General features: G+C 36.9%; 1 protein-coding gene across 1 annotated transcript in view; it reads left to right on the top strand.

Moving 5' to 3' along the window:
- Positions 1-18,518, top strand: part of GABRA1 (gamma-aminobutyric acid type A receptor subunit alpha1) — a gene marked incomplete at its 3' end in the record, with an annotated part of 55,046 nt that overhangs the window by 27,134 nt on the left and 9,394 nt on the right. Inside the window, exons 6-7 of the mRNA XM_079918427.1 lie at positions 7,163-7,306; positions 17,307-17,459. Of these exons, the coding sequence (XP_079774553.1) occupies positions 7,163-7,306; positions 17,307-17,459 (297 nt within the window). The remainder of the gene's footprint in view (positions 1-7,162; positions 7,307-17,306; positions 17,460-18,518) is intronic.

Here is an 18,518-nt window from a genome sequence, read left to right on the forward strand (position 1 = left end):
CAATAAATGGAGGTCACTGTTTTTATTTTATATCATTACTGACATTGGTTTGTTCTTAAGAATAATTTGACTTGTTTATCAAATGGAAATATTGGTAGGTGGCAAAGGACAATAATTAGGTCCTCTTAATAATGAAGCCTACACCCAAAGATGATGCTAGAAAAGAATTTACTCTAATTATAGTCTTAAAACAGTTCTAGATATGTTTGGATATCTCATGAAGTTCATGTATATATGAATGCTTTTGAAGCTATCTTAGATAAATCACCTTTATGATAACTTTCAGGGTTTCTGCTACTTGAAAATATGCAGGCGCACACGTTAGAGGAGCCCAGAGAACGGTGGTCAGCAGAGTTAGGTTCTCTCGTCTTCCTCTGCTTTTCTGCTTTTGATTATAGTGTGCATGCATAAAGTGAGGAGGAATAATGTATTCCTGGTTTCCTGCAGGGGAGTTACGTATAAGGACTGAGTCAACCTCTTGACTAACCTAACCAGCTTTCTGTTCTCACTAGACAGGCAATCTGAGCAACTATTTTGGTGAAGGTATGATTCACAGAAGAAAAATAGTGGTAGTGTAGGAAGACAGCAAGCAAAGAAAATAGCAAAGGGCCTTCGGGTTCCTAGCAGCGCTAGTCATGGAAAGACAACTTTCTCTATTTATAAATCTCATTCTATACTGAAACCCAAGGGTAGACTACTTCAAAAACTGTCAGCTAAACAGGCCTTTGATGATAACTCCCTCCTATCCATTTTCTTCCCCAATTTAATGTATGTTCTATACCATGAACTATTATTTTTCTCTGATTACCGGTTCCATTTTTAACGATAATATTATGTATTATGTGTTACTTGTATGCCAGGCAGTGTACTAAATATTTGTATATGCATTAGCTCATCTAATCCACAAAATAATCTTATAGTTAGGGATATCATACATCATAGTTTGCCTGAAACAGTACTGATTCATGACTAAATCCTGGTATAACTAATAGTACCTCCTTTTGGCTTCAAAAATATATTGTTTTAGACAATTAATTTTATGTTTAGTATATTAGTTAGCTCACTCACTTTTAAGCAGTGAGTATAGCTTAAAAAAGAGGAGTTTATATTTTTATACAAGATATATGAAGGTAAGTGACTGTTGGTTAATTGCTGGTTAGTTCAGCATCTTAACAAGGATGCTGTCTTAAGACGTCCTTAGAAATTCTTCCTGATGACAGAATGGTTGTTGCAACTCCAGCCATTGCCTCTGCTTTCAAGATGAAGAGGAATAGTGGGAAAAGAAGAAAAGAGTAGTGCCTGTGTCAAAAAAGTAAAATCTTTCCCTAAAGACCTAACAGGTATCTTCTCACATCTTATTAATTAAAGCTGTGTCACATGACCAATGCTAACTGCAAAGGAGGCTGGGGAAAAATATTTTTAACTAGGCACATTGTCATCCTGAAGAAAATCAACAGTGAGGAGAAAACAAATAATGTCTCATATAAGAAAACTGAAATTTAAAGAAAAACAAGTAAGCTGTTTTCCACCTCAGAGCCTTTGCACATGCTCTTTTTTCTGCCTGGGTTACTCTCCCCTTGGTTTTTAGCATAGCTGGTTTTATTTTTTAAATATTTGTTTTATATATATATATATATTTTAAATATTTATTTATTTTTTTGGCCATGCCTCACAGCTTGTGGGATCTTAGTTCCCCAACCAGGGATCGAACCCTGGCCCTCGGCACTGAAAGTGCCGAGTCCTAACCACTGGACCGCCAGGGAATTCCCCGTGGCTGGTTTTATTTATCCCCTACATCTCAGCATAAATATCGGTTCCTAGGGCCTTTCTTGAAGCCCTTATCAAAACTTGTAGGTGCTCCCATCAGTCTTCTTGATCACAATACACATTTATTTTATACTATTTATCACAGAAATAATTATTAGTTCTGTTAACATTGTTATTGTCTGGAGACTGCAAACACCATGACAGCAGAATCTATTCTGTTTTACATTTCCTAGCACAGAGCCTAATACAATGTAGGCACTCAATAAATATTTATTGAATGGATAAAGATGATAATAATCAGGTTTTAAACGCCCCTTCAGTGTTTAAGCCTCAGAAATGATGGCCTCAGAAAAGAGGGTTTAAGGACTGTGGGGAATGAAACCTCAACATCAAAGACTTAATATTGAAGAATAGGCTCAGAAGGCACATGCTCAGTGGAAGGGAACACCATGGAGAATTACTGTTGCCTGCCAGTAGCATGGGAAGATGCAGCAGTGGTCCATTTATTGTATAGTCATTTCTCCAACGTGGCCTAACTAGTGTATTTCAGAGATAAAGAAACTGGGGCAAAAGTGAGATAAAAATGCTTTGACCCAACTTTTAAAGCAAACACCTTGCCAAAGTATCAGAGAAAATAAGGAAAACATAAGCAAGATGATTTCACAATAATTTAGTAAAGCACTATGTAATAAGTGTTCATGAGGTGCAGAAGCAACTTCATCCATATGTTGATAAGAACCAAACCTGGAAAAGCAGATGTTTTCCTTACCACTCGCCATTAGATTCTGATTGTCAGTGCTACATTATACTTTCTGCTTGTTAGGGATAACACCCTCTGTATAAGGCCAGATAACTCAAACACAGTATATATACATAAGGCAGCTGACATCTTTTAACTGCTTTCTGAGGAATTTACAAAATAAGGCTTTGATTCTAGAAGAAGAGATTCAGATTATATTCTGACAATAAGGTCTAGGCAAGTGCTAGACGTAGTCAGGACATAATAAATGATCATTTCCTGACTGATTATCAAGCAGTGTCTTATAAACAAGGAGAAAGGGATAAATTGAAATTCAAAAGAATTCTGAACAATAAATAATTCTAGAAATTATTTGGTGTACCTGCCTCATACAAATGGAAAAACAAAGGCCCATAAAACCGAAGTGACAGATGCTCTCCTGATACTGTCTATGCCGTCGTTTAAAAAATTTTTTTCTTAAGTAATCTACTGATTTATTTGAAATCTGAGCTTAACGTTTTTGACTACATAGCTGAAGACTCTTTCTAACCTTCTTTTCTTTATGCTAAATACTGTCAAATCAAAAAAGTTTTCATAGGACCTACTTTCCAGATATGGAAACAAAGAAATAATAAGATATATCGCCTATTGTGGAACTTTAGGTTGAGCTTTTAGGTGTATCTGTCTTCTATATTTAAAACAGCAAATTTCATCATGTGAATTTACTCTTCATTTTGGAAGATTTCTATTGAGAGATGTAAACAATGAGTAATCTCTACCTTCACAACAACAGCATATTTATAGTAGATTTCATACACAATGGAGTTTCTAAAAATTGCAAGAAATGAGACCCTGAATTATATGTAATGAGAAGTCGATGGTAACACATTTTTCTTTTCCCTCTACAAGTAAATTAGCAGCCCATTGGCAACACATAACAAGGTATAAAAAGATAGGGTCCAGGGCTTCCCCGGTGGCGCAGTGGTTGAGAGTCCGCCTGCCGATGCAGGGGACACGGGTTTGTGCCCCGGTCTGGGAAGATCCCACATGCCGCAGAGCGGCTAGGCCCGTGAGCCATGGCTGCTGAGCCTGCGCGTCCGGAGCCTGTGCTCCGCAACGGGAGAGGCCACAATAGTTAGAGGCCCGCGTATCGCAAAAAAAAAAAAAAAAAAAAAAAAAAAAGATAGGGTCCAGCCACTGTTGCTAATGACAGTGTGATAAAGTAGCAAGAACTCTAATTTTTACGAAATGACACAAGGTTTAGAATTGGTTTCATCAATAGTTACATGACCACCAGTTACCTTTGCTTGGCTTTTGAGCATATATTAGAGAGTCTTTGCCTAGAAAATTCTTACTAACAGCAGTGGAGTAGAATGAATGCTATTCTATGTTCTTATCTTGGTTTTCCCAGTAAGTAACTATGCACCCTTAAACAAGTCATTTAATGTACCTGTGCCCCAGCTTGCCATTTGTAAAATGAAATAAACTATGTGACTCTAAAAGTTCTTCCCCATTAACATTCAGTGATTCCAGGTCACCATAAACCCAGTATGTCCTCTTTGGTAAGACCCTTCCACTTGACAAACAAGAGTTTATCATGACCAGAAAAACATTTTACTGAATATAGGTACCTACAAATTTTAAGTGATATGGTTCCTTTCAAATGTGTGCTCTGGCCTCTCCAAAGGGATTTTTTTTTTCAATAAATAAAGTTTTAGACCCTCCTATCAAATGCAATCATGCCACTATATACAATTCTGAAATGCTTAATTTTTTTTTTGTTTTTTTTAAGTCAATGAGATGTGTTAAGTCAATGGGAGAAATCCTTTCACAATGTATAATAAATCCTCACGTTGTACACTTCAAATATCTTACAGTTTTATTTGTTAATTATACCTCAATAAAGCTAAAAATAAATTAATAAATAAAAGACTACTGCAGTTAAAAAAATTTCAGTGAGGACCACCACAATTAATAAAATAAAAAAGGCAATGACGATAAACTCCAAAATTATCTACTGTCACTCTTACATGTTTCTGAAAGAAGCCATAACCACTAAATTAATTCCTGTATATTCTCTCAAACTTCTGAAAAAATTTGTTTAAAAAGCTATCTGATTGCAAGTTGGTTCAGGAATGATGCTGGAGCAGATAGGATACCCACATAAAATCTGGGGAATACTAGCTACATTTTTCTGCATCAATCACCCAGAAACAAGTGGTCACTCTAAAGAGAATGTGGTTCAGAGAATGAGGGGCACGGGCTCACATCTTGTTTTAGGCAGCCTCATGTTTGTGTGAAAAGGCCACCATTATTTTACATCTCATAGTATTGTAGTTTGGACAAATACAAATTTGGACAAAGTATCCAAGCCAGGTTACCATGGGGTGAGGGTTGTGTCGAGCAGGGACTCATTAAGACTTCTGAGCCAAAGGCATGTTTGCCTTTGAGGGCCATTCCTCCAAACATATATATTAAAAATGTATTTTCATTTTTATTTTCTCTTTTAAATTTTTATATTTTATATGATGTTAATAAAAAGTTCGATTATATTCATTTTTTTCTTCTGATTTTAAAAGAAAGTGAAACATGTCTGTGCCTCCTAGGTATGGAGCCTACTGTCCCTAATGGAGAAGTTGGCCAAGGGGTAAAGCTTTCACCATAAGGCTAACTTTTGCTATCATATCTCACACTCAGAAGCCCTGGAAACTGTTTTTGCTACTGCGATATCCCTTCGATGTTTATCTCTCTACATCTAAACAGAGGAGAATAGGTACCACCATTACAACCTAAATGACGTGGGTGTTCTGTGACTAGAAATCAGAAAAGCTATGGAATTCCTTCTCTTTCTCCTTCTCTGTCTCTCTCACTCTGTACATCTCCCGTCTAACCTTCCTGAATTAAAGATAAGGATTATGACCTAACTTCTCCTATAGGAGGATGACTAGGTTAAAGTGTTACATGACAAATAAGAATGACTGAGAAGTAGAAAGAGCTGTACGGTCCTCCTCCTCCTCTTCCTCAGCATCATGAGAGTAAATATCTATGAGAAGGATAATTAATTAAAAAGAAAGTAAAATCACACACTTTAAAAATGGAGGTATCACCTCACACCAGTCAGCATGGCCATCATCAAAAAATCTACAAACAATAAATGCTGGAGAGGGTGTGGAGGAAAGGGAACCCTCTTGCACTGTTGGTGGGAATGTAAATTGATACAGCCACTATGGAGAACAGTATGGAGGTTCCTTAAAAAACTAAAAATAGAACTACCATATGACCCAGCAATCCCACTACTGGGCATATACCCTGAGAAAACCATAATTCAAAAAGAGTCATGTACCAAAACGTTCATTGCAGCTCTATTTACAATAGCCCGGAGATGGAAACAACCTAAGTGTCCATCAACAGATGAATGGATAAAAATGATGTGGCACATATATACAATGGAATATTACTCCGCCATAAAAAGAAATGAAATTGAGTTATTTGTAGTGAGGTGGATAGACATGGAGTCTGTCATACAGAGTGAAGTAAGTCAGAAAGAGAACCAACAAATACCATATGCTAACACATATATATGGAATCAAAAATAAAAAAAGGTTCTGAAGAACCTAGGGGCAGGACAGGAATAAAGACACAGATGTAGAGAGTGGACTTGAGGACATGGGGAGGGGGAAGGGTAAGCTGGGACGAAGTGAGAGAGTGGCATGGACATATATACACTACCAAATGTAAAATCGAGAGCTAGTGGGAAGCAGCCGCATAGCACAGGGAGATCAGCTCAGTGCTTTGTGACCACTTAGAGGGGTGGGATAGGGAGGGTGGGAGGGAGACGCAAGAGGGAGGAGATATGGGGATATATGTATATGTATATCTGATTTACTTTGTTATAAAGCAGAAACTAACACACCATTGTAAAGCAATTATATTCCAATAAGGATGTCAAAATAAAAAAAGGATGCTTAGTAAAATTTCCAGTGTTATCACATTTATCATGACCTTCCCCTGGCCTGATATAATCTGGACCCAGGCTATTGCCTCTAACCTCATTTCAACTCTTCATTCTGGCCACATTAGTCTTCTTGTTCTTCGTTAAATATGTCAAGCTTTTACCTGCCCTGGAGGAAGAAACTTGTTAGCTCATCTATCCAGAGTACCCTTCCCCAAGACATTGCTCCCTCTCACATTTCTGTCATGTATTTGTATAAATGTCATTTCCTCAGTGAACCTCTTTGAGTTCCTTACCTAGAATAGGCCCCATCCCCTCCATTCTCTATCCTCATATCTGTTGTATATGGCTTTACTGCATTTAACACTACTTGAATTATGTATTCATTAGCTTCTCTGCTTTTGTCCCCACTACTGCAATGCATGTTCCACAAGATCAGGTGTTTGTTATGTTCACTGCTGTATCCTCAGCAAGGTACTCAGTCCTTTGTAGATGCTTAAATACCATTTGTTATGAGTGAACTGATAACTGAATGAATCAGGAAAATGTGTCAGTTTTCCTAAACTAAGGGATATGGGCTCTCCTTTTCTAAGCTGACCTCTGGAACCATGTGTTAGAAAATATGAAACTGATAGAACACACCAACTAACTAGGAGAAGCAAAGCGGCAAAACACATGGACCATCTTCCATTCTTTCCTTTTAGATGCTTACACGAGAGCGGAAGTTGTTTATGAGTGGACCAGAGAGCCGGCACGCTCAGTGGTTGTAGCAGAAGATGGGTCACGCCTAAACCAATACGATCTTCTTGGACAAACAGTAGACTCTGGAATTGTTCAGTCTAGCACAGGTGAGTGCCATTTAGTTACTTTAGATAGGGGAGAAGGACCAGAAAAATTTTTGTAAGAATGTGCAAATTCAGTTAAGTCCCTCAATGACACAAGTAGAGAGAGTGAAAATTGCACTAAACTGGGGAACAGTTGGACTGGGAACTAGTATAAACTCTATAGACCTGTGACCTTGAATTTGACATTTAATGCCTTTTGGTCTCTGGGAGGTTTTGTTGTTGTTTGTTTGTTTACAAAATGAAGAAGTAGTTCCATGTGATCAGGGTAGCATTGTATTTAGACATGTGAACTTTTGGAGATGAATATACGGGTTAAATCCTTATTCCTCCAGCTTGCCAGTTAATTGTGGTCACCTCACAGGGTTGTTGGAAGGAATGAATTAAATCCATGAAGAGTAATCATCACACTTCCTGGCACATAAAAAACTCTTAATAAATGTTAGCTATTAATATCATCTAGGCCCCATTTATTGTCATGATTCAATAAATCTTGGTAAATTTCTAGCGGCAATCATTACGCATAGGATACCAAAAAGCCTTTTTTTCCCCACAAATCCATTTGTAACTCTAGCCAGGGATCTTCTACAGCTAAAATCTACACTGATCACTCCATTCTGGAATTAAAAGTAGATGGACCACCATCCTTCTTGGTACTGTAACTGTTTTACCAATGAAATACTCAGAATTAGATCAGATACTATGAAGCAGCTGTATCTAAAATTTTAAACTTTTGAAGTTGCTTCAAGAAATAAGATGAGTTTAGTTATGCATGTATCCCTTTTGTAACTAAGGGATATGTGATCATAGGGTCAGATAATTATAAATAAAATTTGGATTCTAACAATTAGGAAAATGTACTCCCTTAATACCAATATTTTTAATTATGTTCAATTACTGAAAGCTTAGCAAGGATCAACAATTTTATGACTGTATCTAAAATTTGAAATTAGTTCATTCACTTTGATTTGTAATTCCTAAAAAAAAGACAATTAAGTGATATGTAAAGGCAGAATTGCTCTTTTTCTCAGGAAAATTTCTTCCTTACATTTCAGACTTTATATTAGGACCATGATCATTATAATCTGACCATTCTAAATTCAAGTAATAGGTCAATATATCTTACTTTGATTATTGGATAATTGCTGCTTAACAGGATCTGTCTTTTGCTTACTTTATAGCATCCATGGCTACTATAGAAGTTGAAATATTTATGTTTCTTGCTTTGAAAAATGGAGAAGATTTTCCCTCAGCTTTGCCTACCTTAGAAATGCACATGGCATAGTGGGAATGTCTTAGGCTTTGCAGTGAGAAAGATGTGGGCTCAAGTCCTAGTCCTGCCTCTTAGAAGCCTGGTGACTTTGGGAAGGTCATTTATCCAATTAGAAACTCTGTTCTCTTCTAATATTGGCGAGTCTGTAATTTTGCATTAAAGATGAGATAGTATAAAACGCTAAACAGAGTGTTATACAGTAGATGCTCAAAATGGTGTGCAATAGCTGTTGCTATTGTCCTGAAAATATCCCCAAACGTGAAAAATACCAAAAATTTTTCTTCCTCACCAAGTTATGTTGGAAAAGATACTAAAATGAGCAGTGCTTACTTTTTAAAACTTGAATGCTATTATAAACTGGATATTGTGGCAGGTGCTACAGTCAATGATAGACAAGACATCTCTCGCTCTCATGAAATCTGAAGTCTAAAGGAAGACAGACAAACACAAACTATAGTTATCAAAATGGGTGGTAAGTGTTGTGATTAACATTTTTGTGAGGGCAAGTACGTGTCCGTCTTCTGTATCCCTATGATTTACTACAGTAGATGAAACAGGAGGCACTAAATAAATATTTTGAATTAATGAATAAAAAATAAATGAATCCAGCCTGGGTAGTCAAGGAAGGATTGCTGCAGGGGTTGACTTTCATTTTGTCAATCTGTATTTGTTGGGATCCAAGTAATCACTATTCTAGGCCCAGGGCATTCAGAATAATAGACAAAGAACTTCCCCTCAAGAAATTCTCTCCCTACTATCATTAGAATGGAGGTTAGAGGATATCAGGGAAATAGTAATTCAAGTGCAATAGCATGCATGCAATAGGACAAATATATACTACGGTTGCTGGGAGGAAGGAGTGCTTCCATTCTCTTCTAACGCTAGTGAACTTGGTGTGTCACTGTATCCCTCTTTATATTCTAGTTCCCATGTCTGCAAAATGAGTGGCTTAGTCTTATGAACTTGGAGACCTGTTTCACTTTTGGTTTCCTAAATCAGCCTACCTATATTCTTGTTACTCAGAAAAGATATACAGTCCCAAAAGGGCAATAGGAGAGAAAGAGTGGTCCAACCCACCACCACCAAGCTGGCTAGACCTCATAAGTTAGGCTCATTAAAAGTCATCATTTCGTGTTAGAGCTGCAAGTTTATCTGTACAAAATAAGAGCTTTTCCTTGTCATTCCAGTAATGGATATGGGGGGAGGTGGGGAGGAGAATAAAGAGCAAATTCTCAAATGTGGGAGCTCAGTTTGACGTATGTTTTCCCCTCCACACTAAAACCCTGAACTACCCTTCCTCTGGGTCTCCTTTAGCTCATCAAAAATCCACCTTGTTACATTTCTATGAGAAGAAACAAAGATCTTTTGTAAGGTCTTCAATCCCATATTTCACAACTCCTACAGAGCCTTGCAAACATTAAGATAAATGACATTGAGTGCTATTATCTCCCTGTTTCTGCCAGAAGACTAGGAATGGTGGCAGAAAAGTACACACACATTGAGAATGATTAGATAAAAAGCATCTTCTCTTACCTTAAAATTCTCTGTGGGGAGAGAAGCAATTCAGGTCACCTTCTAGAAGGTTAGAAGGTGTTTCCCCGCTTGCGTGCAACCAGCACATGTGTGAATACTCACTCACACACACTACCAGTGACCTCTTTCAGGTCAAATACCTCTAGATCACTTCAGTGCCATAGGAGGGAAGATATGAGGCTCAATCCAATACTTGGATTTTTCTCAGTGCAAACATATTAGAGGGACAGTCCCTTCACTGGAATCTGCCATCAGTTTGGGGGAAAAAATGAGTTGGAGACTTAGTTTGAAGTGCACTTATTCACCTGGCAGAGCAAACTTGTTACAAGGACACAGAAGGATGAGTCTAGTCAGTTTTCACATCCGATGCAATTCTCTGTTATCCATTCATTTATTCGCTTATTCCTTCAACCATTTGCTCATTTACTCTGTTTGACACTGTGATCGGGCCTGGAAAAGAGAGGTGAAGGACCCGTAGTTCCTGCACTCAAGAAGCTCATGGTTGAGTGATGTAAGTAGCTAATATGCATTGCGTTGTTCTAATCCTTACAACAGGCCGAGGTTGTAAGTATTATCATTATCTCCATTTTACAGATGGGACATAATTGAGGCCCAGAGAGGTTTAATAATTATTCCAAGGTCACACAGCTAGGCAGTGGCAGAGCTGGGATTTGAACTTGGGAAGTCTAGCTATAGAGTGTGTGCTCTCACACATGACACACTAGTAATAGGCAAGATAGACATGTGAAAATGCAACAATGTGGTATAGCATGGAGCTTAAGGGGTGGATTCTGGAGTTATACTGTGAGGTTTTGAATGTTGGTTTTACCACTTATTAACTGTGTGACCTTTCTCTGTTCATCTTTTCTCTTGTACTACTTGGAGATGATCAGAGGATCTACTTCATGAGTTACTGTGAAATTGAAATGAGAAAAATGCATGTAAACTGCTTACCAGAGTATCTGACATGTAAAAATTATATAATAAATATTAGATATTACTATTAATAGTAATGATGAAGTTAGTACAAGAAAGATACATGATGACACCTAAGAAGACGTCATTTCTTCTTGAAGTATAAGGGAAGGCAGTTTGAAACTCGACCCCAGCCATGGCCCCCTGACTCATTCTAATATACCACAATATGCTTCCTAAGGAATTCTTTAAGGAAAGCCCACACAAAAATTATAATTGTAATTAAGGGACATGACAATGTGACTTATACAGAAATGCAAAGTTGTTAAATTTGGCATTAGGTATAAGAATAATATCACGGCTATAAAATAAGAAGAATGTAATATAAAATGCTTTTTTTTAAACACAGTGATGACTGGAAAGTCGTCATATTTGCCTAAGTCAATAGACAGGTGTGATCAAAGGAAACGTAGGTGAGTTTTGTCTAATAAGAATGTCTCTTCTTGGGCTTCCCTGGTGGCACAGTGGTTGAGAGTCCGCCTGCCGATGCAGGGGACACGGGTTCATGCCCGGTCCGGGAAGATCCCACATGCCGCGGAGCGGCTGGGCCCGTGAGCCATGGCCGTTGAGCCTGCGCGTCCAAAGCCTGTGCTCCGCAACGGGAGAGGCCACAGCAGTGAGAGGCCTGCGTACTGCAAAAAAAAAAAAAAAAAAAAAAAAAAAAAAAAAAAAAAATATCTCTTCTTTGTGAATGACTTTTGTTTATCCTTAGAACAGATGACCAGGGAAAATTATAGGATCCTCTTTCCTAGAAACAGTCTTCTCTGGATGAGTTAAGGATGACTCTGCAGGGTTGAAATGAATGAGGAAAGCAACAGTTTTCACTGACCAGGGAGCAATAGTGGTGATCGACATTCACCAAAGGAGCCTCAGGACTTCTATTTTTGCAGCCTAATACATGATCTCCAGAGAAATAATAAAACTGTAAGACGTGAAAACAGGTTTGTAGGAGGGAGGATGGAGAGGGAAACTTACATAGTCATCTGGTCAACCTAATCATATTTCAGATGAGGAGATAGGTCCAGAGGGGTTAAGTGGCCTAGAACTATAACCATTGTTTCCTTATTTCTATTTCAGTATTCTCTGAAGCAGATATTAAAATACCAGCCCCTCCCTCAATGACATTTTTTATTCCTCATTCCTTTGAAAAAGGTAGCATCTTAGAAAACATAAAATTTAGAATACTTGAAAGGAAAGTGATAGCTTTACATGGAATAAGTATCCACTACAATTTTGTTAAAGAAATGAATGGAGCTAGAGAATCCATTTCTATCCTTTCTACCTTTACACTGTAAATCTGCATGTGATTCAGACTTTTTTAGAAGAACTTTCACATCTGTTATTTCATATTATCCTCACAGCATCCCAGGAAACAGTTAAGTAGCACATTATCATTTTTACTGAATAAATGAGAAAACTGAAGTCAAATAAAGTTAAGCAAGGAATTTACTCTAAGTAACCAACATTTAAGAAAGTAAAGGATGGAAGCCAGATCTAAAGAAACCCTCAATGCTGCTTTACAAAATTATATTCCTGCTTCTTTTCTTCTCTCTAATTTTGTATTGTGATGTATAAGAAATATTGTCACATCTAATTTACAAGCTTCCCTCAGGGTTACATGATGTGAAAGGATATTTGAATTACAATTCTTCTAGACTGTTAAATCAGAGGGAAATAATTTGACATGCTTAGTACATAAGCACTTGATGTCTAGAGATACTCTTTCAATCCAATTTACATGACTTTTTTGGGTTTTTTTTCTTTCATTTTTAAATGATTACAATGTGATTCTGATTTTGCCGCCTTTTGCTCTCCTTATTTAAATGTTATTGATGGAAATAATAAATAATATAGAATAAGAATAGATAAAAGCTTTATTTGCGCCAATCTGTGGATTATTTATTTTACTGCGCCAATAAGAATAGATAAAAGCTTTATTTGCGCCAATCTGTGGATTATACACAGATTCAAGAAGTGCTCAAATTGTGCTCTACCAGACTACAACAACGGGGGAGGCTTACAAAGGCAAAAACTGCAAAATTACATAAGCTGTTTGTCAGAAATTATAGATGGAGCTGGCAAGAAGTAAGGATGTTTATTAAGCAAGGGTTGGTTGGGGTCCGAAATGGATGCATAGTTACATGGGGAGAAATTGAGACCATAAGGTTGCAGCTGGCAGCTGCTAGCAGATATTATTTTGAGAATGGCTGGTGGTGTCCTTGAGTCTGGTAGAGTTCGGAAAATTGAAATTCTCAGTGATACAGGAATATATCTGAAACCACATCCACAGTGGCCACCCAGATCCATTTTGGATGCCTGAACCTCAGTTATTCCATTTAGATTTTTAAATGAATTCTTTTCTTTAATGGTTAAAGTCGATGTACAATACATGCTTGACAGGCCACAAGACAAGCTGTTCTGGTTAGCAAAAAGTATCAAGCAATTCATGTATAAGCCAGAATGACTTCCCCATGCCTCAACATGTGAAAATTTCTTCCATCAACATTTTGTACCAAAACTTCTTAGATTTTGTTTAATTGAGGAAGGTGACGTCAAAAGATTTGAAGTTTTCCTCTACTTTTTCTAATTTGTTAGTGAGGAAGTGGTTTATAAAACAAATATAATGTCACATGATAGCTCCTCCAAAAAAATAATCTTTGCAGAATCTTCCCAAAATGTCACATTGTGAACAACAAAAGATGATAATGGAATATATATAGACATTCACCTTTCTGACATTATGTGACAGATGGAATTTTTTCTTTGAGCTGATGACATTTTGCAGGCTACAATTGAATGAATGGTTAGGAATGATAATGCGTACTCCTGGGAGGTGAGATGTAACCTGACTATATCTACCCAAGGCTACATTTTAGCAGAGTCCCAGGAAAAAAATGTGTTTTTTTGCATTTTTCTCAAATTTGAATCACTTGTTTATTTCAGATGACCTTGGAGACATTATCCAAGTTATCTACAGAAAATAGAAAAAAATTAGATAACATTTTATTCACCTTTCAAAAAAGAGATGCTAGTGGATGTTAATTGCAATGAGTATTCTTAAGCCTCATTCATCCCTTTTCACCATAGGTAGGTGCTGAATATTGAGGATATGTAAAGCCATGCTATACTCAAAGAACTCTCTCTCTTCTTAATTAGCTTTCGGTTTGGTGGAGGTGTATAAGTACATAAATAACTAAAATTAAAAGTATATAATATATTGATAAGTGTAAACAGAAGCTGTAAATAAATTTGAAGTTACTTAATATTGATCAGTAAATGGCAGGTGTTATCATTAATAACAATCATGAAAACATAACTGAATGTATCGATGATTTCCTACTATAGAGAGTACAGGGAGCATTTCTTCTACCAATAATTCTACCAATTCTGACTGGAGAAACAAGAAAAGAAATGGAGAAAGCAACTAAAATTTATTTTAAAACTCTTATGTAGAATGATCTTCACTAGAGCCCTTATTCTGTATCCTCCCCACAATATACGTATCACTATTTTATAATGAGGAAACTGAGGATCAGAGAGTTTAAGGCTACACAGCAAGAAAATAGCATATCTGGGTTTTGAACCCAAATTCATTTGCTTCTAAAGCTAATAAAGTGTCCCCATACAGTACATTTCTTCTTCTTCTACTATGGACTGAGCCCAGCCCATAGATGAACAAAATATTCGGCTATAGAAGAGGTCAAGTAGGGAATTTTGTTGATCAGATTACTGAGATATGAAAATGTGTGGTGAGACATGAGATGTAATACTGAAACACGTGTCAGAGCTAGGATGTGGAGCGTGTTGGGGATTGGTTAGGGAGTTTGCTTGTTAGTATGTAACACTGGAGACACTATTGATTATCACATTGTGGGAAGGGAGAGTGGCTACAAGTGGCATCTAGTGGGCAAGAGGCAAGGTATGTGGCTAAATATCCTACATTACACAAGACAGCTCCCACAATAAACAATTATCCGTTCTGAAATGTCAGTAGTACTGAGGTTGACAAACCCTGATGTGGATAATGGGAGTCCATTAAGGTGTTTTAAGGTATGTACGTATGCTTTAAGACAATCACTCTGACCTCAAATTTAGGGAAAAGTGTAGTTTAGGACATGACTGGAGACCAACAAGACAGTTCATAGATTATGGTAGATTTACATTGTAAATCTGCAAAGGAGATAAGAGCAATGACCATGAGATAAGAGATAGACTGAAAGATACTGCACAGGTGAAATTAAAATTGTGATGATCAACTGATTCCTTTCTCTCTCTTTTGGAAGTCCTACTAACAACCAAGGATTAATTCCAGGTTTTTATCAGTAGCCTGAGTGAACAGACAGATGAGAGTGCCATGAATTTAGAAATGGATGCTAAGTGGAAAAGAAGCCCTGCTATACGCTAGTCATTATTTTTTATGGAAAAGTTTAAGTAATATCACTTTTGAACATATTTAGTTGGTGATATCAATGAAAAATCAGTATCTATGAGATGTCTAGTAGATATTTGGAAATACAGTGGTTTTTGAGAGCAATGTCACTTAGAGATGTAGATTCCCACAGCCATCTGGATAAAAATGACATTAAGAGCAGGGGTGAGAAGGAAAATTCCTTATTAGAGTCAAGAAAAAAAAAATAGAGATGATGACAGCTAAAGACAGAACTATAACAGGAACCTCTGCATTTGCTTTGCAGAAAGATGAAGATTAGTGCCCAAGAGACAGGAAGAACTCATAACTCTCTGACTGAAATATCCAGTGAGTTAGCAAAAGAAACTGAAAATGAGAGCTAAAAGGAGAATGTGAGTCTAGAGAGTGCTATCAAGATGGTAGGGGCAGTCAGCATTGCTTAATTTTTAGTGCTACAAAGAAGATGGTCAGTGGGTTTGAAGATTGAGATCTTTAAGACTGAGATGTTCAGTTATGGATATTAAGAGATCGTGAGCAGTTTTAACCACATTATAGGGGCTGAAGCTGGATGGCCATGAGCTGAGACATAAATCACAGGTTGAGGAGGGAAAAGTTTGAAGTTGAAGGGAAGGAGGAAGTTAGAGAAATGTGAATACCGAAGACAGCAATATTTTCTTAGTAAGAATACACCTATTTTTCTCCTACCCACACACAGATAACTAAGTATATATTCAGAGTGAGTAAAGCTAAAAACTTCTAAGACTTGCAATTAAGAAATAACATCAACTAAAAACAGAAAACACCTCCTACAATTTGGGCTGTGTGTTTATTTCTTTGGGCCTCTAATCAAATCAGACTTTGACATATATAAAGACCATGGAGAGTGCCTAGCCACTCCATTATTTCCCAGACTGGTCTAGGAATTGAGACAAGTTCAAAAGCTAGTGACAAATAGGATTTTTCTGCCCTCACCTTAAAGAATGGTTTGTGTGAATAGGTGGGACCTGAAGAGTTGCATGTTTCGAAACCTTCCCAGGTGATGGTGATGAAGGTGTTCCTCAAAACAAATTCTGAGAGTTCTATCACACTCTTCTCACCTTGATAATCAGGGTAAGCCAAATCCAAGGTCAGACAGCTACTGAAAGAAAGTGCAAGAGCTGGAATTCAGCTCCCCTGACTTGGACACCAAAGCTCCCCCATTAGACAGCCTGACTCTTTTCTGCAGAGGACAAACGGGTGTCTTCTAATCCACTGGTGTACACCATCAGGATCTAGCACATTGCCTTCAGGGTTATTAAAGCCAATCTGTAAACACATGCTCAGATTTGTCTCTTAAATGTATCAGGTACCGGGATTAGGACATAAGAAAATCGATGAGATCTCTGGCACATCAGTCTCAACCTCAGTGCCATTTTGGTGTTTGTTTGTTTTTTTTTAATTTTTATTGGAGTATAGTTGATTTACAATGTTGTGTTAGTTTCAGGTGTACAGCAAAGTGAATCAGTTATACATATATCCACTCTTTTTTTTTTTTAGATTCTTTTCCCATACAGGCCATTACAGAGTATTGAGTAGAGTTCCCTGTGCTGTACAGCAGGTTCTTATTAGTTATCTATTTTATATACAGTAATGTGTTATGGTGTGTTTTTTAAATGTCTCTTTTCTTTCCTGGATAAAAGCTTTTCTCTCCAGGAACCAGATGTCACATGGATAAAGGCTATGTCTAACCTCCAGGTTCTTGCTGCTGATGGAAAAACTCACAGATAATTTATTTTCAAGGTCAAATTGCTCACCTTACTGTCTGTTTTACCCTCCAGGAGAATATGTTGTTATGACCACTCATTTCCACCTGAAAAGAAAGATTGGCTATTTTGTTATTCAAACATACCTGCCATGCATAATGACGGTTATTCTCTCCCAAGTCTCGTTCTGGCTCAACAGAGAGTCTGTACCAGCAAGGACTGTCTTTGGTAAGTGCCAATCAAGATGCACATGCAAGGGTCTGGAGGGCAAGTTGTATCATATCTGTGACATTGCAGATAGAATGAAAAAAGTAATAATACGTTAAAATCTGAAGTTAATACAATAGGAATATTCAAGGAATTACCATTCTCGTTATGACATGATTGTAAAAAAATTCTTTTTTTAAAATAGCAAGCTGTTTTAGTGCATGTTAATTGATGGGATTAATGAACACGTGATTTGCTATTTTAGGAGAAAAATGGAATGAAGCAGGTATGAAATGCCTGTGATAGATTAAAATACACACATAGAAACATTAATACTTAAATCATACATTTAGAATCATTTAGAATCTAATGATTCTAAAACATTAATACTTAAATCATACATTTAGAATCATGTGTCAGTGTATTTTTTGAGAATCTGAGAAAATATAGTACCAGCAGAACTACTTCCTTACATATATAAGAGCAAGGGGTCCTTATGTAGAAAGAACTCATTGATGACCATGACACCAGTACAGGAATATCTCATTTTACCCAATGTGTGCACTTCTGAAGAGGTACAAATATTTTTTTCTATGAAAATATTTTAAATGCCTTAGATGCTTTAAGTCAGTCTAATGGAAAAATGTTTAAAGGGTAATAACGTTTTACTAATAGGAAAACTCACTCCCTAATTTATAATTTTAGAAGTTTGTATTTCATATAAAGAGGCATTTCCTGCCTGTGTCATAGTACACTGTCTTAAGTGTACTTTTCAGGCTGATGAAAACAAGATTTTATCACCAAAAACTTACTGATTCATTCATTCATTCACTCATTCAATAACTGACTTTTTCTTTGAAATCTACTATGAGGTCCTACTATGTTCTATGCATGGAATGTAGCTGTTACCTTAACATAAACCATTTTTTTCATGAATGTTAAATTCTGGAGCTTAAAATTTGAATAACAATAAAATCATGCAGAATACTTATTGAATGCTTTTATATCAGGCTTTGTTCTATGAAACAACCCTATATTATCTTATTTAACACTAAAAGAATCCTCTGTAATATTATCCCT

Source organism: Stenella coeruleoalba (genome assembly GCF_951394435.1).
Source record: "Stenella coeruleoalba genome assembly, chromosome: 3".
NCBI lineage: Eukaryota > Metazoa > Chordata > Mammalia > Artiodactyla > Delphinidae > Stenella > Stenella coeruleoalba.